This window comes from Microtus ochrogaster, chromosome 8 (assembly GCF_000317375.1).
Source record: "Microtus ochrogaster isolate Prairie Vole_2 chromosome 8, MicOch1.0, whole genome shotgun sequence".
Classification (NCBI taxonomy): domain Eukaryota; kingdom Metazoa; phylum Chordata; class Mammalia; order Rodentia; family Cricetidae; genus Microtus; species Microtus ochrogaster.
In genome coordinates, this window is record NC_022015.1 from 74090047 (window position 1) to 74111101 (window position 21055).

The 21055-nt window shown below is 49.1% G+C and overlaps 1 protein-coding gene across 2 annotated transcripts in view; it reads left to right on the forward strand.

The window, feature by feature from the left end:
* Sufu (SUFU negative regulator of hedgehog signaling) overlaps positions 1–21055 on the forward strand; it is a 99925-nt gene that overhangs the window by 72452 nt on the left and 6418 nt on the right. For both annotated transcript variants that reach the window (XM_005352410.2, XM_005352411.2), the window contains exons 9-10: positions 14212–14346; positions 16333–16471. In XM_005352410.2, coding sequence (XP_005352467.1) covers positions 14212–14346; positions 16333–16471 — 274 coding nt within the window. The remainder of the gene's footprint in view (positions 1–14211; positions 14347–16332; positions 16472–21055) is intronic.

Genomic DNA, 21055 nt, shown 5'->3' on the forward strand with positions numbered 1-21055 from the left:
TTTTTTTTTTTTTTTTTTTTTTTTTTTTGAGGCCCTAGTTCCTGCTTCCCAGAAGGCAACCCCTCTGGTAACCTGTTCTCCAACCCGCTGTTGCCAGCCCTCCTCCCACTGCCTTACTGGAAGGAGCATCCTGGGCCATCTTTGGGATGTCTTCAGCAGTTTCACAACCCTTGCATTCCAGCCATGAAATTTGTATCTGCCTTTTCCCGAGATGATCAGTTGAGAAAAGCCTTCGGCTTGCTGGCGCCTCCCTTCCCACTGCTTTGTGCCACATGAGGACAGCCTGGCCTAGAGCTGTGCCTGCCAACATTCGTTGGGATCCAGGGTGGGAGTCACTGGACGTTCTCTCTATCTGAGGTCCCGGGTCAGCCAGACTCGGGCATTAGCTCCCCAGCCTCTCCGTTGTGCTGGCAACAGGTGGGCATGTGTGGTCAGGTGTGTGCAGGAAAGGTCTGTTTCTATAAACTTCCGCCAGTGCCCTCTGCCTCACTTAGCCAGTGACTCACTTACTAAGGAGGGGAGTTCCAGAGGAACTCTCTGGGTCTCACATCTTCCCAAAGACGGGCAGGCATCGTGTGTGCTAGAGAGAGAAAGTAGTCAAGGGAGCTCTCAAAGGCAAACTTAGCCTCCCTGCTCAGCTAGGTCTCTATTCATCTAGAATAGCTCTGGAAGTTTATGTGGATGCTTCCTGCTTCACTTCCTGGAGAATGGTGCTGTCATAGCACGAATTCTGTTGTGAGAGTGCATCTGTAAGATGCCCAAACACACACATGGAGAGACATGTACCCCTCTTTCTTTCTCTCTTCTGTCTATTTCTGCCTAAGATTGGGTCTGTCTCTAGCCCAGGCCTCCCGTGTAGTGGGATTACAGTAGGAGTCACAGTGCCCACTCAGTTCTCCTCTGAAGTCTCTGCTCCCGTTTGTTTGGCCTTCGGACGGGGTGATTTTCCTGCCTCTCACTCACTCGCATCTTGAGCTGTGTGTGCCCTGGTCAGGGACTAGGTTTTTAGAAAAAGTTGCTTGGTTTTGCTCAGCCCATGGGGCCCGTGGAGTGTAATTAGCGTTCTGGTTTTCATCCGTCCGCCAGTGGATTTGGGTGAAGGAAGGTGAGTTTCCTCCTCGGCAGGCAGCTGGTTGCTGTGGTGCCACTTTGCACACAGGACACATTTAGATGACCCTGCTGTCAGGGTTGTGCGTTAGGGCAGTAGACAGCCTGGAGCCACTCTGTCATGGTGGCTTCACTCACAGTTCCCATACTGGCAGAGGACAGTCCTTTTCACTGGAGAACAAGTCCAGAAAGAAAGAACCCTGCTCTCGGGGCTGACAATAGGAAACGTCAGGGCCTTTCCACTTGCTGCTTCCTGAACCAGGGTCTTCCTTTTGGGTCCCTCATATGAACCAGGTTGTCCTGCTAAATACCTGTACAGTGTTTCTCAGAGAACACAGGTCAGCTTATGTTATAACTGCTGTCTTTTACTCTGCTTCCCCAAAGAGATCAAGCTGTGGCCATTATTCAAGGTTCCTGGCTGGGGCTTTGAATCTAGGTGCAAGTGCTACATCCTCTCCCTCAGGTTGCACAATCCAGGGTATTTTTATCATCCATCCTTGATCTTCAGTGTCACCCAACACCAGCAGTGAGTCACTTCTGCAGGGAAGGGAAAAGGAAGGTTCAAAGGTGAGAGCTGAAGAAAGGAAGTGACTCAGTCTCAGGGAAAGGAAAGCCACAGGGGTCCTAGCCTTACCCCCCAACCAGTGGGGCCAGGCTAGGATGGAGTCGCTGGCACCCACAGCTGTCGATGGATGGTTAGAGAATCTTCCAGACCTCAGTGTCACTGTTAGTCTTGTCCTTCCTGCTCTGCACTGCCTTTTCCCCTTCATGCTCCCTATGTGGGATGGCCTATTTAAAACATTGCCCTTACTGTTTGCTTGTTGGTGCTTACCAGCAATACTGTGTAGTCTTGTATTGCTGATCTCATCCTAGCAGAGAGTTTGTCAGCATGACAGTGACCCACAGCCCTGTGCTTCCCTCCACCTCACACCCTTTCCCAGTCCTGCCCCGAAGGGAGGCTGACAAGTAGTTCTTTCTCTGGAGAATTCAGAGCTCCATCAGCAGTCAGAAAGCAATAGGAATAGTCTCCCAGGCGAAAAGCAGAAGCCAGAGGTGGGGCTGAGCTCTGCCAGCCAATTGTACTTCACTTTTGATTTGTTGCCAAGGCCGATGTCCTGCTTCCAGGTGTCCCCAAGGAAAAGGTCTCAAGTCATGTGGCCAGTGCAGCCGTCATGACTGTCACAGGACGAGGACTGATTCTTCTCCCACATTGCCATGGATAGAAAATTGCAGTGCTCCTTGGGTGAGTGTGGAGAGGCTAAGACCTTTCCAGATGGAGAGAAAGTAGGTTCTGCCAGTCTGCAGCATAGGTAGGGTGACTAGGGAATGTACCATAAACCACCCAGGACTGGAAATCCTGTCTTATCTTGACACTGGAAGGACGGGGTGTTCTGGAATATGTGAAAGCCACCTTATACAGTGAGAAGTGTAAATATAGATGTGTTATTTGGACTGGAAGAATTAGGTTCATTTCTGAATTGCCAACATATGATCACTCCTTGGTCTTTGGGTAGAGATTAAGTATAAACCATTCCATATACCAGCCCTTGGTGTTCCCAACACAGGCAGAGCCCTGGGCTGGACAGCTAACTCTTGAGGCTGTCACCTGTGTGGGCTATTGTCCCCACCTCACATGTTAGAGTACTTTTGCCCAGGTTTTATAAGATAGAGTCAAGCCAGGGCATGATAGTTCCAGTACACAGGGCTACACAGAGAGACCCTATCTAAAAAACACAATAAATAATTGTCATGTCGTGGCAGCACACACTTTTAATCTTAGCACTCAGGAGGCAGAGGCCAGCCTGGTCTTTAGAGCAAGTTCCAGGACAGCCAGGCCTACAGAGAAAAACCTTGTCTCAAAAAAAACAAATAATAACAACAACAACAACAGCAATATGGTTCAGCAGGTAGAGTAGCTTTCCACCAAGCCTGGTGTCCTGAGCTGGGCCCCTGGGATTCACATGGTAGAAGAGAAGTGGCTCCTAAAAGTTGTCCTCTAACCTCACATGCTGTGGTTTGTACGTGCATATACATATATAACACATACACATAAATAAATGTAGAGGGAAATGGCTCAGTGGTTAAGAGCATGTGTTGCTCTTGCGGAGAACCTAGGTTTATTTCCCAGCCCATGTGGTGGCTTGCAACCCTCTGTCACTCTAATTCTAGGGGACCTGATGCTGTCTTCTGGTCTCTGCTACCATGGTTCACAGACATCCCTGCAGGTAGAATTAAATAAATAAATAACAACAATCCATGTAACATAAGTATTTTAAAGAATTGTAAAATTTCAAAAGAAAAAGAATCTGTGAGTTCAAGGCCAGCCTGGTCTACAGAGAGCTCCAGGACAGCTGGGGCTACACAGAGAAACTAAGGAAAACAATAAGAAAAAATAATTTAGGCTGGTCCGCAGGTAGTGAGTTCTTTCAGCTGATTGTTCACAGTCAGCCAATTAATGACAATTGTTAGCAATTGATTACCCTGTTCTCACTACTATAGTTGACTAGTCTTAAAAAAAAAAAGAAAAAAAGAATTTAAAGAGTAAAACACAAACAGTGAGGAAAGTATAATAACTGATAATCTGAAAATCTACATGTGAATGCAGAGGGAAACTGGTATTTTACTTTCCCTGGAAACCCTTGAAGGCACAGGCAAGTGGAAACCATTTGGCTGAGGTAAACATACTAAACAATCAAGTGAGATCTGCTAGCTTTGAGTGCGGATGACAGGTGAGACTTCACTTTCTATTGCTATGATTAAGACCATGACCAAAAGCAGTGAGTTGGCATGGAAAGGGTTTATTTCATCGTGCACTTCCATGTCACAGCCCCTCACTGAGGGAAGTCTGGACAGAGCTCACAGCAGGAACCTGGGAAGAGGAGCTGAAGCAGAGGTCATGCAAGAATGCTGCTCATTGGCTCGCTCAGCCTTCTTTCTTATTCAACCCGGGGACCTCCTGAGTAGGAGAGGCAGTGCACAGTGGACTGGACCCTCCCACATCCACATCCATCATTACTTAAGAAAATATCCCACAGGCTTGCTTACAGGCCAGTCTGATGGGGGGCATTTCCTCAGATGAGATTCCAGCCTCTTCCCAGATGACTCCGGCTTGTGTCAAGTTGACAAAAGCAAACCTAACCTAAGCAGCAAGGGCTTCAACAAGGGCAGGCAAGGGGCATCAGGACCAAACTGAAGCATGATTTCAGGTGACAGGTGTTAAGAACAGAAGATAAGCAACTAGAAGGCAGAGACAGGAAGATCTCTGATTCCAAGGCCAGCCTGGTCTGCAGAGAGAGTTCTAAGACAGACTCCAAAGCTACACAGAGAAACCTCATCTCAAAAAACAAACAAACGAATGAATGAATGAATGTCAAAAATTTTGCTGAACGCCGGGCGATGGTGGCGCACGCCTTTAATCCCAGCACTCGGGAGGCAGAGGCAGGCGGATCTCTGTGAGTTCGAGACCAGCCTGGTCTACAGAGCTAGTTCCAGGACAGGCTCCAAAGCCACAGAGAAACCCTGTCTCGAAAAACCAAAAAAGAAAAAAAAAAAATTTGCTGAGCTATGGTGGCACATGTCTTTAATTCCAGCATTCGGAGGCAGAGGCAAGTAGATCCACAGAGTGAGTTATAGGACAGCCAACGTTACACAGAGAAACCCTGTCTCAAAAAAACAACAACAAAAAGAAATTCTGACAATTAAAAAAAAAGGATATTAAAAACCTAGAGAACCCTTATGTGAGGCAGGTGATCTCCGTGACTCTGAGGCCAGCTTGGTCTTCATAGTAAGCTCCAGGTCAGGTCAGCTAGGGCTGCTACATAGTGAGACAGTGAGACCCTGTCTCAAATATATGTGTGTATGTGTGTGTGTACACATATATGTATATGGCCCATGAAATAGCTCAGCAAATAAAGGTGCTTACTCTCAAGCCTGAATCCACATGGTTGAATGAGAGAACTACCAAAACTTGTCCTCTCTTCCATACATGGGTACATACAACAAACATACATACACAATCAATCAACAAATGAATAAATAAGTGTAGTTAAAGACTATCGGGATAGGGCAATGGATGTCAGTGACCCCAGGCGCTGGCACCCAGGTGCACGTACCCATAAAGACACGACACGCACACATAATTGTCGTGCTTCACACACCTATACTTCCAGAGGCAGCGATTGGGGGTCTATCCAGCCCTTCTAGCTGCTTCAGCAAGCTCTGGGTTCAGTGAAAGAGCCACCTCAACAATAAGGTAGACAGGGATTGAGAAAGACCCCCAACATGACCTCTGTCCTACCTGCTGTACACACACAATACACATATCAAGGAATATCCAGGCGTGGTAGCTTGTGCCTGTGACCCTAGCACTGGGAGGGTGAGGCAGGAGGACTGGTGTGGTTTAAGGTCAATGTAGGTTACAGAGTCAAGGAAGAATCTGCCGTGTTGACTCTGGCAGCACATCCACTGAGACTGGGAGGACACAGAAGCAGCATCTAACAGATGAGTGCTGTCTCTGAGGGAAACCTGGAGTACCCTGGACCAGTAGTGAGGTGCGGTTGGCTCTTTAGAAGAGGAAATGGTGTGTTGGCACTTACCTGCCATCAGCAGCTGCAGCAGGAAGCTGGGAGAGGTCAAGCAAGGTGATTGTGAGTTCAAGGCCGTCCGAGACCTCCTTGGTGAGATTCCCGTCTCAAAAGACTGAAACAGAACTAAACCAAAAGAAAAGAAACAGAAACGCTGTTCTGTGAGCTGTTTCAGTTTGCCCTGCCCTTGCAAAGATGGCTGACACATTCCTGGTAGAACACATTATACTTGCTGGGCGTGGTGGTTCACACCTTTAATCCCAGCACTTGGGAGGCAGAGACAGAAAAAAAGAAAAGAAAAGAAAAAGAAAAAAAGCAACAACAAAAAACAGTATCCTCAAAGGCAAGCCCACAGGAACTTTGGTTTCCCTGGCATCTGGATGAGTTGGAGGCAAACACTGGCAAACCCTCTGAGAGTCCCTTAAGAGCGTCTGTTGCTAAGTGAGGGACTCAGGGTGGATCTACTTCTACACATCGAGAAGTGTCAGAGGCGGGACTGGCATGGTCTTGAAAGGAAGTACCTGAGCAGGGCAGAGCTCAGGAGGGGAAACCCCCGAGCCCCGCCAGAGTGGCACCTGGCCTCTTGTCCCTAGAGGGCATCCCCTCAGCCTCAGGGGATTTTGGTATTCAGTGAAAAGGGAGATCTTGACTGAGGTTGGAAAATGCTGGCTTACAAAAAAATGAAACCAGCTCATTTTTCTTCTAGTCCTCAGTCCAAAATGCCAGCTTCTGTGAATCGCTGATTTGAAAGGCAGCATATTAAATCTAGCTTTGCTGTGTCTATTTTTCTAGAAGCACCTCTTAAAATTTTTGAGAAGCACTATCTTGTATTCCAGGGAGGCAGCTCTTTTAAGAGCTCTGGGAGCGAGGCCATGGTGGCGCACACCTTTAATCCCAGCGTTAGGGAGGCAGAGGCAGGCGGATCTCTGGGAATTCGAGGCTAGGCGGATCTCTGGGAATTCGAGGCTAGCCTGGTCTACAAGAGCTAGTTCCAGGACAGGAACCAAAAAGCTACGGAGAAACCCTGTCTTGAAAACAAAACAACAACAACAAGTTCAGGGAAGCCTGGTGTGGTGGCATAAGTCTATAATCCCAGTGTCTTAGAGGCAGGGACTGGGGGATTGCAAATTTGAGACTAGCCTAGCTTGCATAGATAGTCCAGGCCAACCTTGCCTACATAATTGGACTTTGTTTAATAAAGTCAGGGGAGGTGTGTGTGGAGGCTAGAGATAGACACTGAGTGTCTTTCCTCTGTCTCTCAAACCCTGTTTGAGGCAGGGTTTTTCACTGAACCCTGAGTTTACAGATTGGCTAGACTGGCCAGCAAACTCCAGGAATCCACTTGCTTCTACCGCCCTGCCCAGTGCTAGAGTTACAGACACATGCTGCTTTTGCCAGCATGTATGTGAGCCTGCATGAGTGTATGTACCACATGAATTCAGGAGAGCATCCAATCCCCTGGAACTGGAGTTACAGGCTGTTTTGAGCTACCACAGGGTGCCAGGAGCCCAAACCTGGGTCTTTCTGCAGAAGCAATCAATGTTCCTAACCACCGAGGCACCTCTACCCACATATGCCCAGCTTTCCCTTGACTGCCTGGGCGTCTGAACTCAGGGTCTCCGTGTTTGCGTGGCCAGCATTGCACTTTACCAGGCCATGTTCTCATCCCTGAGGTGGGAGGGTTTTTTGTTTGTTCATTTTTGTTTTTGTTTTTCAAGACAGGGTTTCCACTGTGTAACAGTTCTGGCTGTCCAGGAACACTCTCTGTAGACCAGGCTGGCCTTGAACTCACAGAGATCCACCTGCCTCTACGTCCCCAGTGCTGGGATTAAAGGCATGCGCCACCACTGCCCAGTGAGGTGGGAGAGTTTTAAATCCGGCAACGCTTTTGCTAAGATGTTGCTCCAGCTTTTAAGTGTATGTTGAATGACTTGTGCTTGTTATCTAAGATCTTTGGGTGACCATTTCTTCATCTTTAAGGTGAGGGAAATGAGTCCTATTTATAGGGTTGTTATGAAAATCAAAGGAAGTGATGTATATGAAGAGCTTAGCCCGGGAGAAGCACCATTGTCTACACTCAGTAAAAAGGTGTCTAGCTCAGTGAGATGGCTCAGTGAGTAAAAACACTGGCTGTGTAACAGAACCCATGTAAAGGTGGGAGAGAGAACTGCCACAGAGGCGTCCTGTGACTTCTACCTGCGCCATGGCATCCACACCACACAGTGATAGCAATTTTTAAAAAATAGAGATATACCAGTATAATTGTGACTATATCCCTGAAAAGGATGCATAACACCTCTAGACACCAGGGTAGGTATTTGAGAATTAAACACATAATTCACATTTATTTTTTTATTTTATTTTATTTTTGGTTTTTCAAGACAGGGTTTCTCTGTGTAGCCTTGACTGTCCTGGAACTGACTCTGTAGACCAGGCTGGTCTTGAACTCACAGAGATCCACCTGCCTCTGCCTCCTGAGTGCTGGGATTAAAAGCATGTGCCACCACCTCCCGGCCATTTTTTTTTAAATAATTTGAATAATAGGGCTGGAGAGATGGCTCAGAGGTTAAGAGCACTGGCTGTTCTTCCAGAGGTCCTGAGTTCAATTCCCAGCAACCACATGGTGGCTCACAACCATCTGATCTGGTGCCCTCTTCTGGCCTGCAGGAATACATGCAGGCAGAACACTGAATACATAATAAACTTATAAATAATAAATAAAAAATTAAAAAAAAAATAATAATAATTTGAATAATAGCTAGAAAAAGAGGTGTGTTATACCAGCACAAATGTTAGTAGTAGGGAGGGTCAAGAAGAGCTGAAATTTTCTGGATATAGTGATACATGCCTTTAATACCAGCACTCTGGGGGCAGAGACAGGTGGATCTCTATGTCTGCGGTTAACCTGATATACAGAGTTTAGCCAGGGCTAAACAGAGAAACTCTGTCTCAAAAAAGAAGGGAGGGAGGAAGAGAGAAAGAAAAGCCAAAATAAAAGCAAAGCTGGCTAAGCATGGTGGTACACACCTCTAATCCCAGCAGTCCCAAGACAGCCAGAGCTGTTAAGCAGAAAAACCTTGTCCAGAAAAAAAAAAAAAAAAAAAAAAAACCCCAAAGCTGAAATTCAAGGACTGGGTCTTGAATGATAAGTTATGACTGGCATAAAGGACTTTTATTTGTTTGGAACAAGAAAAAAACCTAGGCCTTGTTGCTTAGACAGAGTAACACTGAGCAGTGACAAAGGGAGCAAAATGTGCTGGAGCTGTGTCTATTTCTACCTCAACAAATGGTTGTCAACCCAGGAAGAGCCACACAGGGCAGAAGTCCTGCTTTCACTTCCCTCAGGCCGCACGTACTGTGCCCCCAGAAGAATTCAACAGCAGAAGTGGCAGATGAGAGTTGTGTTCATCCGGGGAGTGGAGGAGATGGGTGCCAGCAGACCGAAGCGTTGGAAGTCCAGGCTGCTAAGAGCATCTTGTGCTTTCTGGACCAGTAAGCTCATTATCACTCTCAGGAAAAGTCTGAACTCAATTATTCAGCAAGGAGCTTTGAATGCTCCTGGGGAAACAACCCCAAGAGATGCAGTCAGGCCCAGTGCTCACCAGTCTGTTAAGACAGAAGACATGTCGTGACCTTGCCTGGGCAGCATTTAGCCAGACATCTTGAATATGCTCTGACATCATTACAGGCAAAACAGAAATGTCCAGAGAGCATACAGGAGGGTCATGGGAAAGGTGGATTTATTTTTAATCGGTTGGGTGAATATACCCAAAAAGCAATGTTGCCCATCTCTCTGCCCAGCCCAGGACTTTTCTCAATTTAATCAACCACTGGATTAAGAATGTCAATGGCAAATCAATCGGTTATGTCAGGGATGTGACGTCAGGAAGAAATGCCAAGATAGTGGATGCCAGAGTCAACTTCAGAATCATCCCAACTGCCTGAAACTCTTGCCAGATAATGTAGAGTTCTGCCCTTAGCTTCAAATAACCCACCGCACACACTGGAGAGGAGAGGCGGGTAGCCTGTGGGAGAAAACCTGAGTAAGATCCCATTGACAGAGGGAGTGCTGTATGAGTCGGTAGTGTGATGAGGTTACAAGGAAAGACAATTTGATGACAGTTTTAATAGAAATAAACCGCCCCAGACAGGAGTGATCACAGAGCCTCAGATCTGCACTGGTTAGACCACATACTGTATTTATTCCCACACATGCCACTTCACTTCCGGACATGACACTCTAGCTTTGACGAGCTCCAGTAAATTCCAGGGAGGATTTCAGAACCTTGTCAAGAACATAGTTGAAAGTTAGGGCCACGTATCCAAGAAAAAGAGGCTGTTGATAGAATTCAAGAACAGCCTCTGGGGTGCGAAAGGCTGCCAGGGAAAGATGGATTAAACTACTGGGCTGCATAAAAGCTGGTGGTTTGAGAATTGCAAAGGCGGATTGCAAGATGACCTGGCCACCATCTCCCGGAGTGGAGCAAAAGCCTTGATTTTCTTTGCCTTTAACCCAGCGTTCCCAGAGCACCAATGGTTGACCAGGACCTGAAACATTTGCTCCTTGTCTCCCTTTCAGGCTAGTCTCAGACATCCCCTTTCAAGACCTTTGCAGGCCTGGCGGTGGTGGCACACGCCTTTAATCCCAGCACTTGGGAGGCAGAGGCAGGTGAATCTCTGGGAGCTCGAGGCCAGCCTGGTCTACAAGAGCTAGTTCCAGGACAGGCTCCAAAGCTACAGAGAAACCCTGCCTCGGAAGAAAGAAAGAAAGAAAGAAAGAAAGAAAAGAAAGAAGGAAAGAAAGAAAGAAGAAAAAGAAAGAAAGAGAAAGAAAGGAAGAAAGAAAGGAAGAAAAAGAAAGAAAGAGAAGAAAAGAAAGAAAGAAGAAAGAAAGGAAAGAAAGAAAGAGGCCGGGCGGTGGTGGCGCACGCCTTTAATCCCAGCACTTGGGAGGCAGAGGCAGGCGAATCTCTGTGAGTTCGAGACCAGCCTGGTCTACAAAAGCTAGTTCCAGGACAGGCTCCAAAACCACAGAGAAACCCTGTCTCGAAAAAAACAAAAAAGAAAGAAAAAGAAAGTTGCCATTATTTGGGGCTGGGAAAAAAATCAAGACCTTTGCAGATCTGGCCAGGGGCAACTGGACTCTGGGCCCACATTAAGGGCAAACAAATTTCTGTTAGCCATTGCCATTCTTGCAGGAGGAGCTGAGAAGCACCTGCAGTACCCATGTACTGTTAGATACTACCTTAGACTCATCTCACTTAAATATGAGCGCTACCCTGCTACACACCTGGAATCCCACTACTCCATAGGTTGAGTCAAGATGAGAGCAATATGTGTTCAAGATCAGTCTGGGGGTTCAAGAGTGGTGTGCTGAGATACCCCAACAGATAAAGACAAATGCCACAAAGTCTGATGGGCCTGAGTTTGATCCCTGGGCTTCTGGAATAGAACCAACCCCTGCAAGTTGTCCTCTGATTTCTATATGCGCACACACACACTAGATAAATGTGATAAAATTAAAGACCAGCCTGGGCTACATGGCGAGACCTTGTCTCAAAAAAGGAAAGAGAAAGATTGTCATTTGCCAAGGTCACCTGTGACACTTGCTACTCTGCCTCATTGAGCATGCTCCTGGGTCCATGTCCCCTAGGCCTCCCAGTGACTGTGGGTCATGTCTCCCCAGAAACCCCTCTCCTTCCCAGCCCCCACCCCCAAAACTCTGCCTTATCCTCTATGGAAAACTCAGGGAGAAAGCCCAGCTGAAGAATTAGGCCATGCTGCCGAGCACACTACTTATTTTTTATGACTAAGATTAAGCTGACAACCATGCAAAACATTGCAAACCTGTGTTGGCTGCAGATTTAATACCTCACCCAGCCCACACAAATAATTCATGCTTCTGCATCGATGTCCAGAAAAAACAAATCAGCAAAAAGCTGGGCTCCTGCGCGTGTGAAGCGCAGCCGCCTTTCCACCGAGGCAGTATGCCGGAAATACCCAGGCTCCAGGAATGCAGATCTAGCATTTTGAGATTCTTTTTTTCTTAAAAGATTAAAGTATGTTTTCTCAAATGATTGAAGGTTGGTGGGAGGTGTAAATGTGGGCACTTGTCACATAATTCTTCAGATGATTAAGTTCTTTGCTGCTTCTTGAAAGCTGTTTGCAGTTGGGTTTGATGTCCCCGTTCTGGGTGAGTGTGTTGTAGCAGTTACCAAGGTGACTTTAGCTGACTTTCAACAATTTATTTTTCCCTCCAGCTTGAGACTCTAGCCCTGTGTGCTGTGTGATTCATCTCTACCAGCCCCCACCCCACCTCCCATGGCTATTCATCAGCATTTTTGCCTGGCCGCCTGAGACCAGGATCCTCCAGAAGGTCCCACCCAGCAGGCCAGGCCTCAACGCCACTGGGCAGGATGGCAGCATAAGGGTAGATAACCTGCCGTCAGATGCTCACCGTGTGATTATAAGGCACATCCTGGCTCTGCTATGTAACTCTGAGGCTTGCTGGGGCTGGTGGTAAAGTGTTTGCCTAGTATGCATGACCCTCTGAGTTTCAGCCCCAGCACCCCCAAAAGTAAAACTGTGACCTTGAGGTTGTTTTGGCTCACTTTATTTGTAAAAGGCTAAGGGAGCGAGCGTCCATGCTTGTGTGAGGACCCACTGAGTGACTGCAACGGAGAGTCTGGCACAGAGGAAACCTTGACTAACATGGCTGCTCTCATGTCCTGTATTCTGCTCTTGCTTGGGCCCCAGGAGCACCCTCATGTGACCTTTGAACCCATCAGTAGTGCCTGAATGAGATGTGGGGTTGTCCTCAGAAGGCCGGCATAGAAGGTGGTCAGATGTTCACAGTTCACAAGCTGGCCTGCCACAGACATGCTCTTTGGCCTTGGATATATCCCCTCTTTGAAAAGGAAAGAGGTAAATTGAACAGGTTGAGTTTCTTTCCAAGCTTGGAATACTGTGACCCTCTTGGCCAGTGTTTGTCTTCTTCATAGGTCTGGTGAAAGTGCTTGCCAAGGGAAAGGTAGTTCCCAGGGCAGCTTTGGGAAGCTGCAGGAGGGGATGCCTTGGTGACAGAGAGGTCACATCTAGGGTTGTATCCACCTGGGGAGAGGAGTGAGCTGAGCCACTGCCTTGCCAGTACTGCTGTGCTCTCTGTGGGGAGGGGCTCTGCCTGTCAGCTGGGCCTCTGTGCTCACCCTACCTTAGTAAGATGAGGCCTGCTCCAGGGTGACTGTCCAGCTCAGATGTCCTGAGTAGCTCCTGCCTGCTGCTTGAATGATCTAAAAACAAACAAACAAACAAACAAAAATGATCCTTCCCTAGTTTTTTGATGGACACTTGAAGAATTGTTCTGGGTTTCACAGCCCAAACCAGAACCCGGTCTTTTGAATGCTGTCAGTGGATGACCCTCTTTTCCTGCTGGGGAAGATTTGGGAGGTCAATAAGGACAGCTGAATTTGAAAAGCAAAACTTAGAATGGTGGGGCTGGAGAGATGGCTCAGTGGTTAAGAGCATTGCCTGCTCTTACAAAGGTCCTGAGTTCAATTCCCAGCAACCACATGGTGGCTCACAACCATCTGTAATGAGGTCTGGTGCCCTCTTCTGGCCTGCAAACATACACACAGACAGAACATTGTATATATAGTAAATAAATAAATATTAAAAAAAAACTTAGAATGGCAAGGGACCCAGTAGCCCAGCTGTTGGTGAGGAGCTGAGCTTGAAAGAGCAGGAGTGACACTGCTTAGTATGGCCAAGGTCACTGTCAGGAGGTGTCTAGTTTAGCAGGAGTGATACTGACCGCTTAGTATGGCCAAGGTCACTGTCAGGAGGTGTCTAGTTTAGCAGGAGTGACACTGACCGCTTAGTATGGCAAGGTCACTGTCAGGAGGTGTCTAGTTTAGGACTTCCATACATGCACACACAACACATATCCACACACATGCACACATCACACCACACATGCATCTGACTCAGAAGGGTCCAACATTCACCTCTGCTTAGAGGCTTACATCACTTCCTTGCCTGCCCTATGCAGGGGTATGCTTGCTCAGAACCTGAAGGTCAGCTAGCTCCTAGAGCTGTTGTTCCGCGTCAGCCTTGTAGAGCTCAAGGCAGGAAAAGAAAGGCTTCTCAGAGCGTCTGTTGATTCCACGGGGCAAAACAAGCCACTGTGATGTGAACTTGCATGTGTGTTGGCCAAAGATGTGGGCTCTAGAACCTGACTGACTTCAGGCCAAACACCAGCCCCTCTTCTTCACTGGCTATACAACCTGAACAAGTAACTTAGCCATTCCAGTTCCAGTGTGCCCACCCGATGGGGCGTCGGGAGTCATGGGCAGCCAGTGAGAAGTGCTTGCCACCTGCTGGTCCTTGGCTAATGCTTAGTGAAGGGTGTTACCATAGTTAACAGGCACCGTAGTTGCTAACCAGGAACTCAGCCAGAAAATCCCATTTGCTCCTCCCAGTGGTTTTCTCCATGTGCTTAATCTGTCTCTTGCTTGCCTCACAGGAGCCGCAAAGACAGCTTAGAAAGTGACAGCTCCACGGCCGTTATCCCCCACGAGCTGATCCGTACTCGACAACTCGAGAGCGTACATCTGAAATTTAACCAGGAATCAGGGGCCCTCATTCCTCTCTGCCTAAGGTAAACTGAAGCACTCCATTCCACAATAATACCCTGTAGGCCTCAGAGCCTCCACAGTCTGCCTTCCCCCAGCACAGACCAGCTAAAGCTTTGAGCTAGCCATTTTCACAAGACCACTATCTGTGGGCAGTTGATACCAGAGCGGAGTCCGGGTTGGATGGAAGAGAGCCACTGAGGCAGCTCTGTCCCAGGACTCTGTGTCACTGGCCCCTACAGTATCCTTCTGCATCCAAGCCTCTGGGTAGGTAGCTCAGGTGATTGAGAAGTCTTCAAGCAAAGTAGTGAGGCCAGATGGCCTGGCAGATTGTCGCTAGAGAAGGACTGTTCTTTTCTTGGGGGTGGGGGGTTGAGACAGGGTTACTCTGTAACCTTTGGAGCCTGTCCTGCTCTTGTAGACCAGACTGGTCTTGAACTCACAGAGATCCAGCTGCCTCTCCCTCCTGAGTGCTGGGATTAAAGGTGCGCCCCCACCACTTGCTCTGTTCTGTATCTCTTAACCTAGAGCAGCCCTGAATCATAGAGCACATCCCCCATTGGTCTGTCACCTGGGTTGGTATTTTGTTTTATTGGGATTGGCCTTGAACTCACAGAGATCCTCTGCCTCTGAGAGCTGGGGTTAAAGGTATGGACTCCACACCTGGCTTTCTTATCCTCTGGTTCTCTGAGAAGTTTCAAAGTCAGAGTCCATGGGGAGTAGATGCTGAGAATACTCTTTTGTCCAGGAAGTGTCCTTCAGCTGTGCTTCCCTTTGGGAGGTCAAGTGACCAAGAGAGTCTAGGATGGCCCCTGCCATCCTGTAAGCTAAGGCACAGGTCATACTGAGCTGTCAGGAGCAGGAGGGTTCTGATAGGTTGGACTCTACCTCCTCTCACTTGGTGCTTTTCCCATGCAAGACTCTCAGTTCTTTACAAACCCAGTGGCCAGCCCAGCAGCCTCCTGGGGGAACCGGAAGCCCAGCTGTGGCTCTTCTGCTATGAGAATCAGAGCACCCGCCTTGTGGCCAGGATGTAGGTCATGCAGAACACTGCACTAGGCTGGATCTCTTATGGCTGGCTTCCTCCAAACCCTTGGAGTTCCATCCTCACTTTGCTAGCGCAGAAGGCAACAAGAATCCTCCTAAACTCAAGGGCACAATGACAAGGAAGAAGGAATTGCATGGTTTGAACACTGCCCACAGATCCAAGAGCCAGGAGAAGTGGGGGTGAGTCAGCCTTAGCCAGCTGCTCTGAGCAGCAGGGCAAAGGTATCCAGTGGTCTGAGTGAACAGGACCTCCCAGGTCCAGCTTTAGACTCCAGCCCTGTCCTCCTAACAGCTGCTTGGGCACAGGCTTGGACTTTTAGCCTGGGGAAGGGTTAATCCGAAGCAGCCTGAGAATGCAAAGAGCTGGTTTTGCCTCCTTTGCCACTTGGCATTCCTGCCCATTGGTTGCCACTGCCTGCCCTTCCTCCAAGTATATTTCCAGTCTGGGGATACATGGTGTCTTCTTGCAGTGACCCTGCTTGGCTTCAGACTTTTGTTTTGTTTTTGTATTTTAAAGATTTACTCATTTTCTCTAGGATAACTGCTTAAATGTTACAGGAAAGCCCAGGAACAAGTAGAAGTTCCTGCACGGGCACAGAAGTGCCCCACTGGGAGGCATGAGTCCTCCTTCACTCAGGACATGATGCTGGCACATTGTTAACATCCCTCCTTAGCCTCGATGTTCTCACCTGCCCTGAGGCCATTGTGTCAGAGCCCGGAGTGTCCACTGGCTAGAGACTCTCGGAAAGATGCCGTTAGCATATAAAGGTGGTGCCTTTCGCTAGTGTGCTACAGTGGTACAGTGAACATGTTTGGTTAAAGTCCTATTAGTGGGCACTGGGCCCTCGGGAGGCACTGGCCAGGCACTCTGCCTCAGGGAACTTTGCTCTGTAGCAAGTTTCCTCTTGACTAGGGACTGTGTTTCTGGGCCCAGATCCCCACTGTCTCCATGTTCCCATCCCCAGGGGCAGACTCCTGCATGGCCGGCACTTTACCTACAAGAGTATCACAGGTGACATGGCCATCACATTTGTGTCCACGGGAGTGGAAGGCGCCTTTGCCACTGAGGAACATCCTTACGCAGCTCATGGACCCTGGTTACAAGTGAGAAGCGTCCTTTTTTCCTTTTTTTCCCCCTTAGCTCTTCACCTGCTGCCTACCCTCCCTCCGAGGGCAGCTCCTTATGGCACCCATCCTGGGCTGGGAGCTGCCTCTTGGATTCAGAACCTGAGCTCTGTGTGTGGTTATGGAGAATGGGTGCTGCTGCTGTCTTCACAGCTCCAGGGGCACTTCCTGACCTTCTTCCCATCCTCTGATGCAAGTTTCTCTCCTGGCCATTGGTGCAACCACTGATGACAGTGGAAATCCAGGTGCGAGGAGTAGAAACATCTCCTACCCTGGGAAATCAAGATATAGGACATTGGAGGGTGAACAACGTGTGGATGCCACCCTATATGGACTATATGGTGACTATATGGAAACCTCTCCAGAATGCATAGGAGTGAACTCGGTGGCCACACTAGGCAGGTCACAGTGATCAGAGCTACCCCATGAGCTCCTGATAGAAACTATTGAGCAGAACCTGATGGCGTTCTGTGATTGTGCTCTCCTGATTGGAGCAAGGATCAGAGCTGATGTTGAGTACAGTGCTTGGGGCTAAGAACCATCAGCCTCTTTCCAGTGCCTACCCTGCCAGGGCTACAAGGGTCACTGGCCTGGTCTGCTATGCTTTTTTTCTTTGCTTTTGGCTGTGTTTTGGAGTAGGAGAAAAGCAATTTACCTCCTTTCACAAGAATATCAAGAAAAGGAAGCAGGGCCAGATGTGTTAATGCACACCTTTAATCCCAGCACTTGGGAGGCAGAGGCAGGGGGATGTCTATGAATTTGAGGCCATCCTGCCCTACAGAGAGAGTTCTAGGACAGCTAGGGCTACAAAATGAGACCCTATCTAAAAAAAAAGAAAAAAGAAAGGGATTTGGGGCTGCAGAAAGAGAATCTGACCTCCATTCGAAAGGTAACCAAGCTTTGTGATGTGTTAGAGAAAGCATGGGGGAATTACAGTAAAAAGGAAGAGAATTACACTGGCTTTGTGGGTGCAGTCTGGGGTCTTTATATGGTATGTTTTTGTCTGTGTGTGTCTGCTTGCAGCTGATGCTCTCCTCCCTCATAACAACCTCCTCCCTGCCCCCACCAAAGTCCTAACCCTTAATTAAAACAAACAGCAAACAAAGACTACCAACCACTCTAAGCCCAGAGGTAGGAATGGGAGCTAGTGCTTTAGGGATATTGTGTTCCATAAATTATCTTGCCTTTTTCCACTGTTGTTATTACATTGTTTCATAATAAAATTACTTTGAACCATAAAGTTATAAATACATTTTAAAAGTCCCACTTGGTAACATTAGATTTCTGTCTGTGTGGTGTTAGTAGTTACTGTAGCAAAAGCTCCAAAGTGTAACATTTGAAATGAGCCCGGTACTAGTAGAAACGGCCTCCCATACCTCCCATCCCTAGCCATGTCCCAAGCTGCCACCCATCTCTACTGACAACCAGACAGACTAGTATGGAGCTGGGAGATGGGGATCCCCACAGGTGACCCCAGCCATACAGAGTCCACAGATCATCATTCCTGTGGATGATGTCATGCCAGCATGTCTCAGCAGAAGTGTCCTGGGAGTTGATGATTGTGTGTGTCTACAGTTCAAGCACATTTGGAGGGAATTAGGAACTGGAGTCTCCCTAGACTAAAGAAGAGTGCCTGCCCTTTTTTATTCTGTCATCTCTTGTAGAGCATCTTCCCACCCTGAGGGCTGAGGTGGTCAGCATCTCTGGCTTTCTGCCTGCTTAGGAACCCGGGCCCCCAGAAGATTCAACAGTTATCTGGCACCCCTCAGTCTTCTGGAAGGAAGCTTCCTGCACCCCCAAGTTCTTAATCCCCTGGCTACTAGTGTTCCTGTTCTTGGCGACCCCCCCTCCCTGACACACAGAAGCCCCCCAGTGATTTGGGGCATTGGGCACCCGCTGCCTCCCAGCACTTGGGTCCCCTCCTGTGAGCTGTTGCCCAGGGAACCAGGGAGCGGTGGGAACGAGTTGCTGGCCTCGGCATGTTTCAATCAAGTTGCTGTGCTGGGACTGCTTAATCAAAGGCCTGTTACAGGCTCATTAGTGTGGTCCACCATGGGCCGTCCTCAGGAGAGCTCTGGGAAGGCTGGCTCGGGTCCCGCCCTCCAAGCACACACCCTTGATCACCGAGAGGTTTCTCAGGCTCTTTGCAAGGAGCCCTGGGAAACTCTCCATCTGACCTGCCCCAGCCAGCCGGTTCTCAGCAGTGAAGCCAACACCCACATCAGCTTCCTCTCTGCCTGAGAGCAGTCAGCATTTTCTGCATCTGTCTGCTAGCCTGACTTTCCCTTTAGGGTCTTGCCTCTGTGGTCATAGACAGCTCCCCAGCTTGTGGGAACTGGGCTTGTCATGACTTGTGGGCCTCTAGGTTGCCTCGCAAGGACCAGCTGTCTCCCTAGGAGTCTATAGGACCTGAGGTTCCATTCAGTCACAGATCAAGCCCCGCTGTGCCAAGAAGAGGCCAGGCCTGTTTGGAGAGAGAACTCAACACTCACAGACCTGCCCCTGCTCCCTACAGGCCTCTGCCACTCACTCACAGGGTCTGAGGTGTCTCTTTGAGCCTTGTGTGCCCTTGTTTGTCCAGGCCTACTGATGGCAGAGGAGCAGGGGTGACTGAAAGCAGTAGGTATAGGACAGAGAGACCTAAGTTGCTGCTTGAACTGTCCCTGTGGGTCACAGCTGAAGTGGGAGGGGCAGGGAGACTGCCTTGCATCAGCCTTCAGCAGCCTTTAGAGTGCTCACTCCCAGCCTTGGCACCTTGTTCTGGCTGCCAGCCCAGACCTGCTATCTCTGAGGGAAGGGAAGACATTTATTCTCCCTGTGCTGAGAAAGGACAACTGAGAGAAAAAGGGAAAGCCAGAGTGCCAGAGTCCTTTTCCATCCTAGTGGGATGGCCTCAGACAGGCTTCTGTACCCACCCCATCCCCCCACTTTCTACTACCTCAGAGAGACCCAGGCCTGGGGAAGTCAGGACCCAAGACCTGAAGAAGAGGCGGGCAAGTATAGTTGGAAACTCACACATCAGGAATTGCTGCAGGGGCAGGAATTGGCTTGAGCCTATACTCTTTCCAGAGAAGAGACCTGGCTGCATCCATCCTGCCTTGTGTCACCCTTAAGATCAGAGAACCTGAAAGCCAAGTCCAGGGCTTCATGAGAAGTCTCCAGACCCTGAAGCAGGCCTGCTCAGGGGGGACTGTGGCATGCTTCTCCCTTGGCCCGTTGTCCTGAACTGTCAATCTTTTGAGCAGAGCCCTGCCCAGCACTGAGTCTGTTCAGTCAGCCGTTCCTAGGCAGGGCAGTCTGAAGGAGGGAAGCTTCAGTCCCAGAGGTCACAGAGAGGGCAGATCACTAAACACGAGATTATTTTTTTTAGGCCCTGCAATGCTTTCTCAGCTGTGTGGTGTCTGACAACTCACCCAGGTGGCGCCCTTAGTCCCAGCCACTCCCCACCGGCCCAATGGGAGGTCTCTGGCTTGGGAGAAGACACCTCACAGCTGTTCCCAGTGGGGTCTGATGTTCCCAGCCAGGCTGGGAAACCACTACTAAACTCTACCCAACCCAGAAACAGGCTCCCCATACTCCTTCAGCCAAGGTCCTGTGTTCTCCTGTTCCCATGCACCCTTTTGGATTCTTTATAGTGGGCAGCCTGGGAGTCCCCAGCTCCTGGCACCCCCTTTCTGATGCCTACCATTTCTCCTGCTGGTGGGCCTGGCTATACCTGCCTCCTTTGGAGACTTTGGCTTGGGCTATCTCCAGACCTCATTGTCGAGTCCTGGGCCTATTAAGGTTTAGAGCAACAGTAATTCCCTGCTGTGTCAACAGCTGGAGTCCAAGCCTGCTTCTGGCCACCAAAGCCAACTTCTCACCGCCCACCCAGAGCAGGAAATGAGTGGGTGCCCCCCTCCCAAGCACATGCCTCTGCCCCTCCCAGCACGGGAATGTCCACAGGCTATTAGCTGGCCTTTGTCTGCCTGAGATGGGGGAAAGGGGAACAGCAGACCCGAGCCCTTGCGAGTCCCCACTTCACTGCCATCGAGGGCGCCAGAGGTGCTCCTATCCCCACTTCACTGCCATCTAGGGCGCCAGAGCTGCTCCTGTCCTACTTACTGCCATCGAGGGCACCAGAGCTGCTCCTGTCCCTACTCACTGCCATCGAGGGCGCCAGAGCTGCTCTTTGGCAGGCCGGTCTCTAAAGAGCACATTTCCTTCCTGGAGAAAAGGAAAGGGAGGGAAAGAAAGCCAAACTTGCTGGGAAGCAGAACAACATGTCAACACAAGGAGCAAACAAGGCCCAAGACAAAGTGTGGATTGTCATCATACTGAAGGGAAGGAACGGCATTGTCAGCTGCTCAGACATCCGTTGACCACAGACCTTGGAATGAGTGTCAGATTTGTAGCCTTCTAACCCCTGCCTGCAGCGCAGCCGGGCCTGCCCAGGGCAGGCACTGACAAAAGATCATTTTTCAGGTTCCTTTCTGGAACTTGCTGGAACCTGGAGAATTGAGAGGTTGTTGACAGTCCTTTCTCACCACCACCAAGCCAGGCTGTCTGACTGTACCTCTCGTG